Source organism: Agelaius phoeniceus, chromosome 1 (genome assembly GCF_051311805.1).
Source record: "Agelaius phoeniceus isolate bAgePho1 chromosome 1, bAgePho1.hap1, whole genome shotgun sequence".
In the NCBI taxonomy this organism is placed as follows: domain Eukaryota; kingdom Metazoa; phylum Chordata; class Aves; order Passeriformes; family Icteridae; genus Agelaius; species Agelaius phoeniceus.
This window is the reverse complement of record NC_135265.1, coordinates 42,664,175-42,683,511: the sequence shown is the minus strand read 5'-3', so window position 1 is coordinate 42,683,511 and position 19,337 is coordinate 42,664,175. Positions and strand designations below refer to the sequence as shown.

Sequence of the window (19,337 nt, the reverse complement as noted above, 5' to 3'; positions counted from 1 at the left end):
GAAACATTCTGGTGTTTGTAGGAATGCCACACTGTACACTTGCCCCACGAGAGCACCATGGAATGGATTAAAAATAGTGTCTATCAATCATAACTTAAACCTTGACTGTGATAGAAGATTGCTCTCGTTGTCCCAGAACTCGAGCTGCTACTCAATAATGGCATCTATGGCACAGTGACAAAGTGCAGTTATTAGTGTTATTATCTGTAAGCACCTCACATCTGTCCTGCAGTTGGAAGGAGTAGTAACCATGCTGTCAGTTTCCACTTACTTGAATATTTGTCCCGGAAAGCTTATCACTTTCCAGCATTCCCAAATTCAGAAGAAGAGCAATCTGAAGTTCCCTCCATGAGGAAAAAGGCTATTAGAATAGGACACTGTGCAGCTCTTAAATCTTTGACAGAAATGCTGAAAGTACATTTTCAGGGATTAAAAAAAAAATCCTCCCACAATCAACAAAGACCACTTGGTGGAAGAGGGGCTTTAAACTTGTTTGTACCTATATATTAGCCACTTGGAAATAAGTGTGCAGTGGGTAGATAATTCATTCAGAGTTCTGAAACTTCGAGGTTTTGCTCTGTTGTCAGAGAGGTGAAGTGGGATAAATAAAGACACACTTAATTTAAATTGTCCACCAGGACTTGTCTTTTCATATATAAATATAGGTTCTCTCACTTTATGTTAATGTCTTGTTAACAAAAGCTTTCCGTTGTTCATTTTTTTTATGGTGATGGCAAAAAAAATTAATCTGTGCAAACACTTTTGACTTCCTGGAACAGCTCTCTGTCTTATTCTTAGATGCCTTTCCTTTATGATTTACAGTACCTTTTTTGGCTGTAACTACAGAGCTATGTAATTATATGATAGATGGACAAGAATTTACTCATTCACTCACGAGGGATTAAAGAGTAACCTGCAGTAGTGTTTGTTATATGATTATTGAAATGCCCTGTGGCTGTTAAGACAGCTAGATCTTCCAAAACAAACATTAAATACTAGAGTTCAGTTGGAAGTAATAGTGCACTATCACACATAGGATAATGCTTGCATGAGTCTTTCATAAAATGTGCTTTGTATAATCCTACTTAAAATTAAGAGGAGTTGTAACAAGCGTATTAATCTGACAAATGCAGTCTGACATTCTACTACAAGCATCAGAGTTTTGGTCCTCAAGGACAGCATTGTTTCTCTGAATAAGATACTCCAGAGTATGTGCCAAGCCCAATGCTGGGTGCAGATAATGATTATTTTTGACATGGATAGTACAGTTTGTTGGTGTTAGCTAAGGAAGCCTATAATAATACACTTCCAGAAACCACAGCCTGGATTTGGAGCAAACCAATTTAGTCTTTTCTTTTAATGCCATCCAAATTTGGTTTTGCTTAATTAAGATTCCTCATTTATTAGTAGTCCCAAATGAAACCTTGACATGTTGTAATTTTTTTTCCTGCTCTGAAACATGTGCACTTAACCTAGTAAAAATTTTATACTTGCATATTTTTGGTTTGTTAGTCTTTAAAAGGATGATATAGGGGTAGAACTTGAATGTTTTTTGAAGATACCTTCCAAAAGTTCACATTGGCTGTTTTGGTGAAGAAAGAAGTTCCCTACAGTGCCTTATTCTATAAGGACTTCATATATGGGTGTATAGTTGTAAAAAGAGTGGGACAGAGTAAGGCAAAGAACAGAGTGGGCCAATTCGGTGCTGCCTTTGTGCTTTCCACAAAAGCTGTTCCACATAAGCAGTAACTAAAAACATTGTGGTATAAAACACTTGGAATGGGTTTATATGTCAGTTTTCCCAGACAGGCGTCTTGCCTGTATTTCCTAATAAAAGGCTATAGTTGGTCATATTCACTTTGACCTGAGTTTGATGTGCATATGGCACTGGTAGTAACTGGACTTGTTTAATAGGAATGGATTGTTTCACAATTAAAGAAGAAAAAATTTAACAGTTCCTGCAGTGGGGGTTCAGTGCCATGGCTGTTCCTGTTACAGCTTTTCTCTGAAGACAGAGATTCGAGGCAGGAGTGGGAGGAGCAGCAGAACTGTGCTGTTCCCATTAGATATCGGGGCTGCAGCAGTGCCCAGAGCCCAGTGCTGGGATGGGGTTGGGGAGAAGGGAGAGGAGAAAATGATGCCACTTTCTACCCCTTCCCCAGTCTGCCTGCACACTGGGTAGTTTACCACTGAGAAAAAGGAGGGAGGAAGAGTTCCTTCCTATAGTATCCCAGGTGGTTGGCTTATGCCCTAATGGGTAAATTGCTTTTATTGTTATTTGCTTTTACTCCACATAAAAACAGAACCATACCAATCCTATGGGAGTTGAAACTAAATTTAAACCTGATAGGGGTGTTTAATGTTTTGCATATGTAAAAGTCTAGTTCTCATTGGAAGCAGCCTAATCCTCCTTCGGTAATTGCTGTGCTATCTCTGTGAGAATATTCACTCCCATAATACTGGGGCACTCTCTGGAGAGCTGATACTGGAAAGCAGGAGAGGAGGGACAGTGTCTTGTACAAGTTATGGGGATGATTGTGCTTACCAGGCTGTTACTCAAACTGGAGTGACCAGAGTCTGGTAGTGGTGGTGTTAGATACCAGAATTGCTTCACTTTGCCAAATGTGTGCTACCAATCCTCTTTGTTAAAAGGGCTTTGAGATTTGTTAGTCTACAAGTTGATGCATTTTTCTTTCTTCCTAACACAAATACTCCTTTGAAAAAGTATAAGGAGAAGTGTTTTTAAAAATTATGTAGAGATTATGTAATGCTATTAAAATTACTTTAAGTGAATAATCAGTGCAGAGACAACCTCCCCAAATAATGTATGCTCTTGAAGATTAGAGATTAAATATGTTGAGCTGCTGCCTACTGATGGTTTTATGTTCATGTTACTTTACTACTTTTTTCTACTAAAAACTACTTTATCTAAAACTTACAAATTTTTGAGCACTGTTCTCTACTAATTGTTTTGACTCTTGGCTCTTGTGCTTTTCCTCTGTGATTGTCAGTAAGGCCACATAAGCAAGGGGGAACAAGGAGACAGTGAAGCTGAAAAGTGGGCTCAGAATTCATGCTTGCTTACTTTTCTAGTACTTTGTCTTTCAGTATTCTCCACCTTCTGCAGTTTGACTTATTCATGTGGTGCTTCAGCTGTGGGAGTTTTCAAATACATGCTTTCAGTCTTTTTTTTTCTGGTAGCAAATGAGTACTAGGTCATTTAATTGAAGCATTACATGGTGTGAAAAAGTCCAGACTCATGTTCTGAAGAAATGCTTTTCTAAACCAAGATTTCTAGTATTGCTTTAAAAATAGAAAAGTACAGCCCCCCTCTAAAACCTCACATGAAATAATTTTTTTTAAAAAAACCTGAAGTAGAAGCTATCACAAAGTTCAAATAGATAAAGCAGAAGCTTATCTGGATAAATGTGTTCTTTCTTCTCATACTCAGCTTTCCACTAGCAGTTGAATATTATGAATTTAAGATGTCTATCCTGATAGGCTTTCTGACCCCCCAGGGCTTATTAATGGGAATCAGTTGCATCAAAGTGAATTTTGTTAGGTAGTGGAGGATTGACTAGAGACTGGCTGTATAAGAAAATCAATCCTACTCAAGACCTGTTTGTGTTGGGATCAGGGAAGTCTGTCTGTCAAACTGCACACAACTCATCTGTTTAACATGTTGTTTCTCAATTGGTTTGTCCTCACCATGAGTACTAGCTGCCCTTGAGTGAAATATGGGAACTTTAGGGTTGTTTATTTCTCTTCCTGCTCCCTTCCCCCATCAAATAAAAAAACCAACAAGGCTTGTCTCCAGTATATTAAGAGACAAAAACTTTTTGTTTGCAAGACATAGAATGGCATCCTTGCTGTCATATTTCCATGTGAAGATCAACAGTTGCCAAGGACCTGAACAGAGAAAGTTCAGTGGTGTGGGAACAGCATGGCTTTGGGGAAAATGGATTTTGAGAGGTGAGGCCTGTACTGATGGTAGTCACAGAGATGGCACAGGAGCCTTGTGTGCACTGTGACTCTTAATCCAACCCTTTCTGTGCAGAGAAGGAAAATTTTCACAAGCTCTTACACTGAGCTGTGCAGGAAAGGGGAGAACACCTTACATAAGGAGTTTGTAGAGATGTTAACATTTGGTTCTCTCTAAAATACAAAACACCTTACGCAACAGCGAAGAAGTTGTAAACCTGTTGCTGTTTACAGCATTGCTGAAATCATGGCCAAGCTTTGGATCAGAACTTGAAGACACTCTGGTTTTCAGAGAGCTGAAGAATTTCCTGACTCTTCAGTGGAGGATTTGCAGGGACTCAGAGCAGTGCCTTGGACAGATGGGCTTGAAAGTAGAACTGTGTCCTGACCCACTCTGTCAGCTACCACAGCAGGCTATTAGCTTGCATGCTTGAACTGTTGAATATTTAGATCCACCCACTGTCCCCTGTGTGCCAAGACCACCCTGCTGCTACTCATGTCATGCAGATTTGGCACAGAAGCTGCATTTAAACAGCTAATGAGTTGCATGTTGAAGCACAGGCTGGTCTCCCCTATTGAAATCCGTGAAAGAGCTGTGACTTATCTTGGACTGAGTAATCTACTAGCTACTGATACCATTGCATCTTTCCCTAGACTGGCTATGTTACCTGCTTCAGTGTTGAAACTGATGTTGTGACTTTTTAAAAACAAAATAGTGATTTTTTTTTTAAACTCCAAACAACATATTTAAAGAAAAGTGCTGAATGTCAACTTGCCATTATGTAATAATTAAACAATAGTCCACTATGGGATAATTATCCTTGCATCACCTCAGTGTTAACATTAAAAATAGTATTAAGCCTTGCTTATCCCTATTTAGGAAGAATTGGATCAATGAGTTTTTTGGAAGCAAGATGCCCTTTCCAGTCCATCAATAACTGGAATCTCTGAGGTGGTGAGTTAGATCAGCTGACTGAGTTACCTTGCACCCAAGATCTTTTAGAAAGTTAGCTGATGAGATGGCCAAAGTCCATCTGTGACTGGTGTGGTGCTCCCTCCACAATCAGAGTGGATCAATAGGGGCATAGGGCAAGAGAAATGTATGGATAGAGAAATGCTTGGAAAGCTGTAGGGCCAGGTGAGAGCCTAGAACCAGAAGCTGCAGTCATCACATGAAGTTTCATTGATAAGATTTTAACTTAAAACACAGAAAATGCAATTTCATAGTAGGCTGGAGCCAGCAGATCCTCAAAACAGCTTTGTCAAAGGTGTGACTTCCTGTCTCCTGACCTGCTTGGCAGCCTGTTGTCACACCATTTCAGTGATCCGAGTGAAGTGGAACTTGATTGTCACTTCTACCCCAAATCCATTTAAATTTGCAAATGCTGTTTGTGTTGGCAAAGGCAATTAAAATGGTCTCTGCTCCACTCCCAGCTGGCTGTTAATACCTACTGGGTGTTCTAAACGTGATTAATGTGGCTGTGTGTCCTTCAAAAAACTTTGCTTTTAACCTGGATGGTTTGACTGACTCAGTGCTGTCACCACTCTAAAATATGTAGCTGTTTTTACTGGCTTCATGACATCACAGGAGGATTGAAGAAGGTAAACATTAGGAATTTTAAGAGTATAGTAGTCTGTTTGATTTACCAGCCTGTTTAACTCCACTCCAGTTAGATACTGTTCTCTTCCAGTTAGAACTTGAGACAAGAAGATTTACACTGATTTCCAGCTGTGAGGTTGGCAGAGTACCAGACAGTTGTCATCAAATGTCTCTATGCCCTTAATTATGGGTTCTTCCCCCTTCATCGTGCTGGTCCTACTGATCTTCCTATCCCAGGCTCAGCTGATAAAAATAGTTTATTCAAAAATGAATTTTATGCTTTTTGTAAAGATAGCCAGATCTTTTTCACAGGATCAGTAAAGGGAGGGAGATAGGAGCAGGACAGGGGAGATTTAGGGCTTCCTCACAGAGTAGCTGTCAGTTTAACTGCGGAGTGAAGTGGCAGCCTTGGGCTGTGTGTGGTTTCACATTTGGGGTTTTATTTGTGAGCTTCCTTCCCCTTTATGTGCTGGGCCAAGAGATACCTGTGTGGCTGAGCAACAAGGAACAGGACCCGCTGGAGCATCTGGGGAAGGAAGGGTATTAACACTAGAGCTGAAAAAAAAGCATGTGGAATTACAGCTTTATTTCCTATAAACAGACTTGCATGAGCCAAGTCATCTGTTGGCTGGGCTTTTATTATTCCAGGTGGGGTAAGGAAATCAAGGTGAATTTAACAAAAGGGCTGAATGATCCTCTTGCACTTCTAAATGGAGCAAAGTTGAATTTCTAAATTTCTAAATGGAACAAAACCCACCTCTGTTCATCCAAGTGGCAAGGGAAGGTAACAGTAAGCTGAATTCACTATTGCCACTTGGTGCATGCTGCATGCCCTGTGTAGGAGAGGGCCGTAACACTTCAAAGTGCCCATGCTTTTGTGGAAATTTTGTTATTGGAATATTGAGCTAGTTCAAGAAGTAACTCTTGTCTGCTGTGGAGACTTTCTGGAGTTGGTGTGCAATTTTCCATTGCCACTGTATGCAGAGAGGAAGATTGGTGTTAAAAGCCACTCTCTTCTACACCAGAGCATCAAGTTAAAATCAAGTTCTAGGAGCAATTAGATTATTAACTGGTATCTCTGAATGTCAAATGTTTAAGGTATACTGGGAAATTGTAGTTTGATGTGTTTGCTTGTAGTTCTGATGTATATCATGTGACTTGCCCATGTCTTCTAAAGAGTAAAAATATTACCTATTTTTGCTTAAACCTGCACCAATTACCTGTATCAAAGTCTATGCCACTCAGGAGGACTAGTTCATTTAAATACTGTTCAAAAAAAAAAAAATGCTGTATTCAGGGAAGCAGCTTTTTCTTCAGGGAGGGAGGGAGGGAAGGGGAAAAAAATAAAGAAAAAACCAACCCCACAGTGCTGAGGAAGTAGGACCATTCCTTAGAAAATTAAACTTGGTCATCTAAGCCTTACACACTACCTAACAAAGCCACTGGTGTTTGAGGTACTATCAAGGGAGCTTGATAATAAAACACCTTTAGCAATGGAAAACTTTAAACTGACTATAGTTAGATTTTTTTAATTATAAAATCAACCTAAGTTAATTTACAAGTACCATACTGAAACTTTTCCAAAAGTGGAAACCAGGAGGCTACTGTTTTGTCTGTAGCCTTCTTTTATTGTTGGTTAACATTACAGGGTAGCTTTTTAGACCAGACTTGCATTTTAAAAATAATGCGGCCTTATGGGTTGTTGCTTTGTACAAATCCTTAACACTGTAGGCTTAAATAAAATCCTTGCAAGATGCTGAAATATCATGACAGAAGACAAATTTTTAATGTGATTAGATTCCCCGTGCTTTATTGTCCATTTGCATGCACATGTGCTCTGAAAATGAGAGAAGTGAAGTGTTTGCAAGCTGGGAGGAGAAGGGCACCGAGAGTATTGCTGAAAGAACATTTATTTAAACACAGTGTAAGGATAAGCCTCCTCAGATGCTGTTCCTGCTGAATTCTCCTCTGTCATGGTGCCTACTACATTCCATTGCTTTTGTCTGGGCTTGGTATTTGGGAAATTTTGGTGAGGGCTGGAAGGTGGGGGGGGGCACGCTGGAAGCTGGTCAGCAGTAAGGAGAGAAGGGCTGGTGTGGGAATTGTGGAGTGGGGTCAGGGTTTAACTTTAGTGGCCATTCATCAGATGATGATTGATTGCTGTGCAGTCCCGGGGGACGTTTAACAACATCTCCGCCCATCCCCCTGCCCCCTTTGAAAGCAGATGGACCAAAAAATGGGGAGAGCGACACCCAGGAATTCCTGCTGTTGTAAAATGTTTTTACGGTGCACTGTACAGCCTTTCCTGAAGCAATCACATTTATGGCCTTGCTGTTGTATTTCTTGGGCTGCTGTGGCTGTAAAAGATGAATAGCCCTGTAACATGGTTCACTGATTCTGTTTAAATTGAAGTAGGCTCCCTTTATTGTTTTGTGTCTAAAATTGTATGCCACCAATTCAGGAAATATTTCCTGTTTGGGAAATAATCAACCCATAGCTGATTTATTTTAAAATAAATCACTTTTAACTATCTCTAAAACTAGTCCCTCTTCCTTCTGATTTCTCTCTTCACTTAATTCTCGTGGAAATTCTAAAATACTAATTAATTGAGTAGAACAGTTTAAAAAAAGAAATAAAAGCTCCTAAACTTGCTTATTAATCTTTTTTCCCCTACCGCATAGGGTGTTGTAGAGCACCAGTTTTTATCTTTAAAATGGTATTTTTACCTAATTACTTAATAATTACTTCAGAAAGAAACAATTCATTAAATGCAATTTACACAGATTATACATTTCTTTGAAAGGAGAAATATCTCTGCTTTCATACTTCTTTCCTTGCTGCCCATCAGAGCATTCACGTGGTTTGGAAAAAACCTGCTATGTTTGAAGGTGTTTGCTTATAAACCAGTTTTTCCTATGTTTGGGTAAATAGTGAAATTAACAGGACAATAGTTAATTTACAGCTTGATGGATCTTTTGGCTGTATAATCTCTGCCTCTTCAAATAGGGAGGGGGGAAAATTTTTAGGACTTTCCTATAAACCCTGTTTTAGTGGGGTTTTTGATTTGTTTGGGATTTTTGGGGTGGTGTGTAATTTTTTTTTCCCTGAGTGTAAGCTGATGTCCACTGAGGAAGACTTAGTCTGGCTCTTCCCTTCCCTCCTGCTACTTCTGCCCATCCACCCTTCAAGACCAGTCTTGTTATTTGTGCTGTGAGGAGCAGGAGCTGTTTGACCTGAAATGTGGGGAGGCCATCTCACATTGCTGGAACTGAACCTGCTTTGGGTGCACTGTGTGTGCATCAGTTCTGAACTGGGAACACAGCTGTGCATTGTCCTACACCTATCCTCAGTATGATTATCTTCTTTTTTTATTTTTTTCCCTTTTTTTCCAGGGAGTTGCTTGTTTGGGGGATGGGGGGAAAGGGGAGCTCTGGCTCCCCCCACCCCCCTCTATTTAGAACCAGGCATAGAAACTTAATCTAGCAGTACGTGACCTTTGTGGCCATGACCTAGGGACTGGGATGTGAGCAGGCTTGAGCTTAACAATAAACTCCTGGCTGTGCCTGCAAGCACAGGCAAGTTGGATGCTGTGCCCAAGCCCCAGCAGCCCAGCTGGCACAACCCCCCCTCACTGTTGTGCCCTGCACAGCCAGAGATTTCCCAGGTTTATTCTCTGGGAGCGTGCCCCCTTTGCTGGGTACAGCCTGCTGGGTGCCCCTGACAAGTGTGTGTGTGACACTGGCTGCGGGAGGAGACCTGCCCTTCCTTGTACCCCTGCCAGGTCTGGGGCTTCTCTCGTAGTCTTTGTGCCCAGAAAGGAGTTTCTGGGGAGGTGCTAGTTCACCTTGAAGCTGACTCCTTCAGTGCTCTTCTGGTGGCTGGCTGGCTAGCCCCCCTCCCCACAGAGAGCACTAAGGTTTGTGCATTTGTAATTTTCCCCTCTGCGTACTTAAGGAAAAGTGTAGTGATGGAGATCAGACCAGCATATCTACTTCTTTTTGCCCCAGCTTGCTAACTCTTTTGCTCTCTGTTTTTAATCTTTTTTGTTTTTACCTTTTTTGTTTTATTTGTTTGTTTGACTAAGAAATAAATAAGGCCTTATCAATGGCTCTATACTATTTACCCAAGATCTTCCCTTGCCATGTCCTGTGTAATCTGCCCATTTCCTAAAGGAGAATATGGCTCTTGTCTCTCTTCATTTGAAATTCAGGAGTGATGTTTCCCACCACATTTTGGTGGGTGGCAAGAGGCAACTAAACAGTTGAAGCTTGATTTTTTTTTTCTTTGGCTTGAGCAGCTGGATGACTCTTTTACCAGTGGATGCTGTTACATTGCAGCAGGAGAGGACTGAGCTTTTGCTCCTGGTATTGGCTATTGTGTAGGACTAGTAATAGATTTAACTTGCTTCTGGTCTTCTGTTCATATGGTCACCATTTTCTTTTCAGCTGCTCTGCTTGACTGAGGCCCCAAATCCCTGCTGTATGTTTTTAAAGTATATCAGATTCATATGACTTAACTTGATACCTTGTCTTGGTTTTCATTCTCCCTCAACTTCTCAGTTGTTTAAGTGGAGTTATTCAGGAGCATGTAATAAACATTCCCTGTAATTTCAACAGAAAAATTACAGAACTTCATGTGCAAGGGGACATGGTATACATATTTGGACAACCGCAGTGTAAGGACAAGGATCCTTCTAGTTAAGGAAGATGATGTGTTTGAACAATGCATTTCAGACCTAAGGCATTTTTTTACTTGGAAAAATGGGAATCTGAGACACTGCTTGAGGATTTAGTGTTTAAACAGAAGCAAACATAAGTCTGTTCCAGTTTCCCTCCAGTAAAACCTAATTTCAGAAAAAAAAGGGCAGGCTTTAGTAAAATCTGACATGTGCACACGAACACACACATACCCCTTTGAGAAATTAATCCATGTACCACTTCAGCTGTTGTGCTTGTAGGAGCTTAAAATGTCACTTTATGCAGCCCAGGCAATCCAAGGGGGGAATCACCTGTCCTGTCCTTCCCTTGCTTTTGAGGGAGAAGGGAAAGGGGGGATGTAATGCACCCCATGTCACGAGCTGTTAGCTGGAGTCGGGAGTGGCTGGATGACAGCTGGGAGAAGACAGGCATATCAAACACTTTTCCAATCTTTGTTCTGCTCTGGCTCCTTTCTCTGAGGTAGGCTTCAAATATCTGGTGATGGAAAAGTTGTTTTTAGTATGAAACCTTGTGTCATTGTACTGTTCCATGGTAATATAGATTTTCTGTTATTACAGTCTAAGAAAAATAGTGTGTGTAGTTAAGAGCAAGACTTGAATACAGAACTTTCTTGTGTTGGAGTGTTGTGCTCCTTCATTTGCATCTTTGGAAATAAAAACTTGAGCTGGTTTCTACTTCGCTCTAAGAAGGCAGGCTTCCATGGAAGTTGCTATTTCTGTGTGCTACTTCCCTCTACTGGATGGAATGGGAGCAGCTACAGCTGATGAATGGGTCCAGCTTTCTAGGCTAACATCTTGGTCTAAGTTGTGATCTGAATATAGGGTTTGGGAGTGCTTTGTGAACAGAATGGGGATTTAGTGGTTACCCACAGGTCACTGCAGCATTCAAACGCTCTGATGGGCGTGATAAAGTTCCAGTCGTGTTTTCCAACTCAAGCATCCTGAAGCATCACTAGCATAGAAAACACTGTCATAGCAAAGGATTTTTGCTTTGTTGATGGAAGTGGCAGGGGGGAGTTTTGCCCAATATTGTTGCTGTCCTGAACATAAGGGATTTGCATATTTTGAAAAGAGAGGATGGTTCTCGGCATGCATGGTTGGTTTTCCCCTTGTGAGCAGTGGGTGTGCTGCTGTTGCAGCTCTCCAGTGTATTGATTATTGAATGGCCTCTTAAGAGAATTTGGTGTTTGTATTTTCAGGAAAAGTCTTCACCTGAAACTTGCCATAGATGCCATCTCCAGTCTGTAAGTGTTGGCAGATGGCTTCCGCTCTTAAGAGGAGCTGATGTGGACACTCTTCCTAGTATTGTATTGCAAAGAAAACAACAACGCTTCCATCTAACTGTTGGGGCATGGTTTGGAGTTTACTGGGAAGGATAGCTTTTCCTCTGTGGAGAAACTATTGTGCAGTCTTTGCCTGTTGCTACTGCCTCTAACCATCTCCTTTATAGTTGAGCTTTTGGATTTTTTTTTTTTAACACATCCTGGCTCTGTTTTCTTTTCATTTCTTCTTTATGTGGTGAGAATTCATTTTTCCCCCCTTTCTTCCAGGTACTGCATTTCTACTGTGATACCTGTTCTGTCCCCATATGTCGGGAATGTACCATGGGACGACATGTGGGTCACAGCTTTATCTACCTCCAAGACGCCCTACAGGACTCCAGGACTCTCACCATTCAGCTCCTGGCAGATGCTCAGCAAGGACGACAGGCTATTCAAGTAAGATACTCCCAACTTGAGTACTTTATTTCCCCCTCCTTCCTCTTCCCCCTCTCCCACCCAGCTTGTCTGTTACAGGGCAAGGTGTCAAGGCAAAAAGCTCTCTGCTTCTGCTGTCAGTCTTCTCACCCCTTCTGTTTTCTCAGATCTCTGACAGAAGTGGCAGTGGAGCTGAAAATAAAGTGCTGTTATATGAGTTTTGCATTCTTGCAGCATAATCCTGTCATGTAAATCACAATATATATGAAGCTCTGTACAAATGCACTGGAGTGTGAAGCATTTCAAGAAAGCTCAGATCTTATGTGGCAGTGCCAAACCTGGTTTTGTTTTCACGAATCAGACTTTCTTTGAGCATCTTCCTGCCCCTATAGTTTCTAGCACTCTGCCTACCTTTGACTCTTGTTATGTCTTCAGTCTTGCCACCAAATACAAAATACTAATCAGCTGCTGGATTAGTGTGAAATTCCTTAACCTGCGTTTGCAGAGGGTCCAGAGCTATCGCCATGTGAGGATTGCTCTGCACACACAGAGGCACACTGCCTGTTACTGTGCTCTACCTCAGCTGTGTTTTGTAGTGCAAATATAAATACCTGGCAAGGGCTGGAGAGAAGAGCACAGTGCTTCAAACTAGAGAAGGAGTTTTCATAGGGAATTAAACTGCAGTGATATGTAGATAATTACTTTTGCTGAGTAATACCCAGTGGTAGGTTTGTTAATATATTAGTAGTAGTTTGGTCTATAGGGAGACTTTGGATGGGGAGACCATAGTGGGGAGCTTCACTCCACACCTGTTGCCATGTAGTTTTGTTAGCGTCATGTGCTAAATTTGAGTTGGGTATTACAAAACTCAACACTATATGCTTTAACTACTAAGATTTTGTTTGAGTAAACTTTTTTAGAATGTCATGGATAGGCAGGTAACTTACTTTCCAAATTGGGTGGGCTTTCCTGGCACATGCAAGGTACAAACAATAATTAAAATAACCCAAAGCTCATTGCCCTCCCTTTGCTGCTTGTTTCTAGTAAATGAAGGAATTAAGCTTATTCTGTGAGACAAGAGCAACTAATTAGTCTCTCATTAAGTCTTTGCACCAGTGGAATGATAATAGTTTATGTTGCTATAGACAGTAATCAGTTGTTGACATTTTCCTTCAGCTTCTGATGTTAACTTGTTACACTGACACAGTAAGCAACAAGTTTTTGGAGCTGGATGGCTTATTTTAAACTCCAGCTTCAGGCAGAATCCTTGTAGATATAGAATCTTCCAAGATTTGTTTTAAACTGGGTTGTAAAGCTCTTTAGCAGTATCCATACTGAAATGCTTTCCACATCCCCAAAATGACAAGAAGGAAGGAATTATACTAGTTTAAAGACCATCGCTGAATTTCTCCAGGCTGTCCTAGACAAGGGCTTGCCTGTTAGTAATTAAATTATTGCTTTTGACCTCCAGGGCTCTTAATCATCTAACTAGTACAGCTGAATCATCTAAGGACTGTGTTTTGGAGTAGAAACTAGCAGGAGATCATGGAGCACCACTCTGCTACTATTGCATAAATGCTTTTGTGACTGATTTTCTTCCAACTGAGTTTACTTTGCTCATTCCTCCCTTATCTTTTTCTGCCTTTCATGCTGAAGGCTCCTGCCATTGTGGTGGGCTGATTGTTGCTTGATGGTGCAGGTAAAAGTTGTGTGGTACGGGCTGTGCTCATGTAACTTGAACAAGCAACTCTACTGAACTTAGCTCATGCAGCTTTGCCCAGGTCTGGCTGCAGCCCATCCAGCTTAAGAGGCTGTCTTGGAAGTATTAGCTGAGCAGCTTGTATAAAGATCTGTAAAATGAACCATGTTCTCAAGAGCTAAGTTGTTTCATTAGTTTAGTGGGGTTCCTAATCTGGACCACTGCAGAAAAGAAGAGCAGTGAGCAAACAGACCTGTGATTAAATTAACGGGGTGGAAATCTGCATGTGCAGGAATGGGAAAATTGCTCAGCCCAAGCCAGCTACTCCTGAAGCAACATCAGCAGCAACCAGAAGAGCATGTGGTGCTGTTAAAAGCAGAAGTGCTCAACTCAGTTTTCATGGAGCAGAGCTCTCCTTATTCTTGGGACAATATGGCTGTGAAGCTGTATGTTTATCCTAGGGAGGAGACAGCGTGTCAGCATGAATTCAAAACAAACTCTTAAAATAAGTAGTCTCTAAATTAAAAGAAATTGGTGTGAGTGATTTTCTTAAAAGTATGGAAATAGCCAACAGAGAATTAAATGCCAGTACAAGCTGTAATATGAGGGACACAAGACTGGAGCTGTAAGAGGCTTGAAAAGTAATACATTGTAGTAACACTTCTTAGTGGGACTGATACATACTGCTGTACCATAAACTCTTTCTTAATAGGCTCTGAAAGTGATAGCTCCCCTGACAGGAGATGTTGAGGATGGATGAGGAGGGGTAGTTGAGAGTAAATGGGAAAAGGTGGAATTTGAAGGGCAGCGTTGCAGGAGAGAGGAAATCAAGCCATGAGTCAACTGGCTGGAGAGTATCTGGTTAAGCAAAGTTGAAGGCTTTTAGGAAGAAATGTTTATTTAAGCTCTTCCTGTGGCTTTGGAGGAAAGATTGTTTTTCAGACTTAAAAAAAATGCTGTGAGTTGGGATACATTTCAACCTCTTGATCCACTGAAGCCTGATGTAGCCTGTCACTCCAGAAGAGTCCAAACCTCACTTTTCAAGGAAGTTGAAGTCCTCTGTAAGAAAGAGCAAGAGGCTTGCTTTTTTCCCCCCCTCAGTGATATTTCTGCAGCAGTGGAGAGCCTTCCATGCTTCCTTGTGCTATGATGGTCCTGGCCTGCATTCCTGAGCCTGTCTCTAACTTGAGAACTTGTGCCTGTGTGATGAACTGATCCAGCTGAAAGGGTAGCTTTTCTGTGGGTTTACTTTTTGGCTGGGTCAGCCCCCTGGCTGGTTGACTGCAGTGCTGCAAGGACTGTTGATGGTGCCAGGGAATGAAGCAGCAACATCCAACTGGGGTGCTGGTAGGACTCTTTTCTTATTTCGGCAGAAAGCTATACTCCTAGCTGGGATACTTTTCCAGCCTCTTCAGAGACTCAGATTGATTCACAGGGTGATATGAAAGCCAAAGTTGACGCTGGATAAATGGTGTGGGAGGAATCAGGACTGCTGCCTTTCTATATGTGAGGAGCGTGTCCCGCTGCCTTGTTTTACCTCACGAAAGTGCACACTTAGCTGTCTTCTTTCAGAATTTTTTCCAAGGACTAGGTCACAAACTGAACGTAAATCTGTTATGGTGAAAGATAGATGGCTTCTTCAAAATGTCACCTTCTTAAAATACATCTATACGTGTGTAACTGTATATATATGTATGGATGTATGCATGTAATCTAATGCACTTGCATAACAGTAAAGCACTGAGCGCTCATGTTCATTTAGGGTCAATTTCCAGGTGAACATGTCAAAATACATTTTAATCTGTTCGTCTCAGATGTCTTAAAAAAGTGGGTTTATTGGAAAACAAAATCAATTCTTTCTTAGCTGAGCCCTGTAATTGTTTTTGCAGGGGTGCTTGACCATGCAAGCTTCTCACTGCCTGGTGAGACTGGCCAGTGCAGAACATAGCAGGAGCTGCTCTCTTATCTGTCATGAAAGGCTTAGGAGCTTCCCTCCCAAATTTGTGGGGGAAGTGGTATGTAATAGATTAACACCTTTACAGGGGGTGAGGGGGTACTGTAAGAAACTCAGCTGGCCAGAGGAGGAAGCTGATCCGTTGCCTTGAGCCTCTGCCCTTGGGTGGGAGCTTCCCTGTGGGTTGCCATATGGATGTGTGCTGCTGGGAGGTCGATACCTGAGAAGGATGGCACTGCTGTGCTGCAAGGGGTCTTTTTGGGGTTGTCACATTCAGTTAGCTCAGGCAGCCTTGTGCGTGGCTTTGAAGTCAGGCTTGCAGGTTTGAGAATCTGAAATGAATCTTTGGCAACAAAATTGAGTCAATTGTGCTTTTCTGAAGCTGGGATTTATATTAAAGAGGCTGAATTTCTTTGTACTTTTAGTTTCTGTTTTGTGTGGTATTTCAGTGAGCTCCTCAGTGCAGCATATGAGCAGATGGTTACTGGGGAAGATGGATTTGACATGTGTCACTGTCCAAACTACTGTTCTGCCTAAAACTGTAGGCAAAAAGTCTGTTCTTGCAGCACAAACCAAAATGATTGTTTAGTTGTATCTGGCATGAATTAACCTGGCCTCTAGCTGTCCCTCCATCAAAGCTTATTTTAAAATTATCTTTGTGAGGAACTTCAAGTGAGAATGTTGTAGTGTTTTGCACACATTGTACTGAAACCTTTAAATTGGTCCAGCTACTGTGGTTTGTGCTATAGCTGCACCGGTATTACTGCAAATCTTGGTACCTTTCACTGCAATTGTGTAGGATCTTCCAGTTAATTTTTCTAGTGTAAGAACATCAGGAGGTTTGTATCCAGTTCTTGATGCTGGAGAAAGCCAACTTTTTGTCCTGGTTGTTTTATCCTGCAAGGCTCAGTGATAAGTAACTGGAAAAGTTTAGTGAAACAAACCCACCGTATCTTTTTGTGCCTTAAGGAACTGAAAACAAACCACCTATGGCTGGGAACACCTTCCATTTGGTGGAAGAGGGCTAACTTGAGACATACCAAAAAGTTTCCTTCAGGATTTTTTGTAGTTAATGTGCTTATGAAATCCAGAAAGGAGTTTGTCAGAGAAGAAGCATCTCAGCTGTTCATTCCCCTCTGATTAGGGTTAACTTAGTCTTAAATTCCTTAATGGTTAAACTGCAAATCCTCCATACTTGAGGTAGGAAAGTGTATATTTAATATTCTTTATTCAATACCTGTGGTCCATTCACCCCTCAAATACTGAAGAATTCCTCAGTAGAACCAAAATGTTCAAATGCTTTTGAATTTGAATTTTCTCTCCAGAGGTTTGCGCCTTCATTGGAAAACTTGAGTTTGGGAAACTTAAGTGTTGGAATTAATGGCTGAAAAATTATAGCCCCCTCCCATCTTTGGATGGATGGAATAAAAAAATACTAGTGACTTTTTCAAATATGTTCATGCAAGCCAGCACTGATGAGTTGCAGTACAGTTACCATAAGCAGCCTTTATGTATCTCATGGTGCTGCCATTGTGGTGTGTGGTGCTGCAGTTTGTCCAATTGGACAAATTCCTGGACTAAATTGGTGTGATCTAACATCATGGCTCAGCACCTGGATCACCCTGCTGTTTCAGAGACCTGAGGTAGCCTCTTCAAATAACTGTGTGCTGGGTGGACATAACTGTGGACATACTGATTTAATTTGAGTATCAGACAGCAGAAACCACTCAGTGAAACTTGGAAGTCTAGAACATTAAATATCCCTTAGGCATATTTAGGTAAAAATGAAATAATGTAAAATTTTTTTGTAACTTGAGGCTATAGTTCCTACTGTTCAACAGAAGACGGGAAATACAAAAAATTACTGAATGTTGCCATTCTACAAAACAGCAAGTCTTGATTTGGGCACCTCTGTAGTCAGCATAGGCATCCAGAAGCATGGCCAAGTTCTGTAATGCTACCCTGCTACTTCTGGCTCTTGCAGTTGGTTCCTTCATGGGTTCATGTTGTACCATCAGTTGCCATAACCACTGGAGCAAGATCACCACTAGTTTTTCCCTCAGATGGTGAAATGTAGATAAAGAGGAGCTCACAGAGGTATTCCACCTAAAGGGAGCTTGTGAAGGACCCCCAGGTTCTGATGCAACTTTGCCCTTCAGCTTTTACTCAGAACTGAAATGTGCTGGTAGCAGTAGCTAGGGATGGGTGTCTCTGCATTGCTGTCCTTCATGCAAACACGTTTGTCTGCCTCACTGGAAGCTCTGTGTGCAGTGTCCTTGGGTGGTGGCCCCCTGGAACATGTCACCTGCACAACAACTGCTGCTACTTCAGTTTTACTCTTGAGGAATTGGAAGTACCAGTTTCAACCCTAAAGTAGTTTACAAGATACACTGCAAAGCAGTGTTGTTCTTGTTTTTAGTTGTTTTTAACAAACACGAGGCACTGGTGACATCTCTAATAGAATGGGGAGTGATGTTGGCCATCTTTAGAGCCCTGAGAGGCCACAGGTGGAGAGGTACAGCTGTAAATAGATGATTTACTTTATTGGCCAACAGCAGGAAACAAAACAGTTGTTTTCCATCTCACATTGAGTAACCCAGCACAATTCTTGGGTAAATGCAGGCCTTGTCTTCTGTCTCCCAAGTGTGTGAACTGATTGACCATCTAATCCACTAGCACTGAAAAAATTTACATACCATGATGAGAGCATGATAAAAGCTATTATTCTTTACAATGATTTGTAGTTAAAAAGATTGTGTGGTGTCTGACCAGAACAAGAAGCACTGCTGCTTAACATGCTTCCTAAAAAGCTGACCTCTCCAAGACAAGTTCAGCACAGAAAATGCCTTCAGAACAGTAGGAGTGAGTTTTCATAGCAGAACTCTGACACCTTACAATAATCAAAGTGAACAAGGAATTTCCATGTGAAGAAGACTCCCAAAAATTGTACTTAATGCTCTTGGCTTTTGCTTCAGATATAGATCACTTGCTATTGCTGTTCCCCCCATCATACTCTGCATGTCTGATGCTGGTCAGCCTTCCTAGGCTGTTCTAGCTTATTTGGGCAGAGTGCAGAGCCCCCTGAGTTTTACCATAACATCACCAATATCCTGGATGAATTAGAATCTTAGCATTTTGGGCATCCCCCACTGATCTGGGCTGTTCATACTTGGGCAAGTAAAAATAAATCAGATGATGACATGAGTAGTTGGTAGACAACTGGTTGTGCATAACTGGTTCCTATAGCTGAAAGATCCCAGCATCCATGGGGAACTGCTACTGCTCCTGCTGTGATGGAGTTCTTGAAAGGTGGACTCTGCTTTTAGTGGGGATTAATGAGGGAAGTTGGGATCGCTCTTATGCCTAAGGTATAATAAGGGATGCATATATATAGATCATAGTTCTAAATGGGTACTGAGTACAAAAAGCAAAAATAAGTAAATCAAAATTTTTATGCTTTCACAGACATCATTGTTAGAATTGGAATATGAGTGGATAGTTTCCCTGACACTTCTCAAGGTGATACCTCTTTCTCCTCACAAGAGAAGGAAGGTGTTTTGCTGTACTTGATGGGAATCCAGGTCTGTTTTGTAAGAAATGCATGCTTTTTCCCTGCTGTAGGGCAGCTTCTGTATTTGAATGGCAAAGAGGTGATAGAGGCACAGTATTCTTATGTGTGACCTGTTCTA

General features: G+C 41.4%; 1 protein-coding gene across 1 annotated transcript in view; it reads left to right on the top strand.

Moving 5' to 3' along the window:
* Nucleotides 1-19,337, top strand: part of TRIM71 (tripartite motif containing 71) — a 55,138-nt gene that overhangs the window by 29,711 nt on the left and 6,090 nt on the right. The window contains exon 2 of the mRNA XM_054647635.2: nucleotides 11,849-12,016. Coding sequence (XP_054503610.1) covers nucleotides 11,849-12,016 — 168 coding nt within the window. The remainder of the gene's footprint in view (nucleotides 1-11,848; nucleotides 12,017-19,337) is intronic.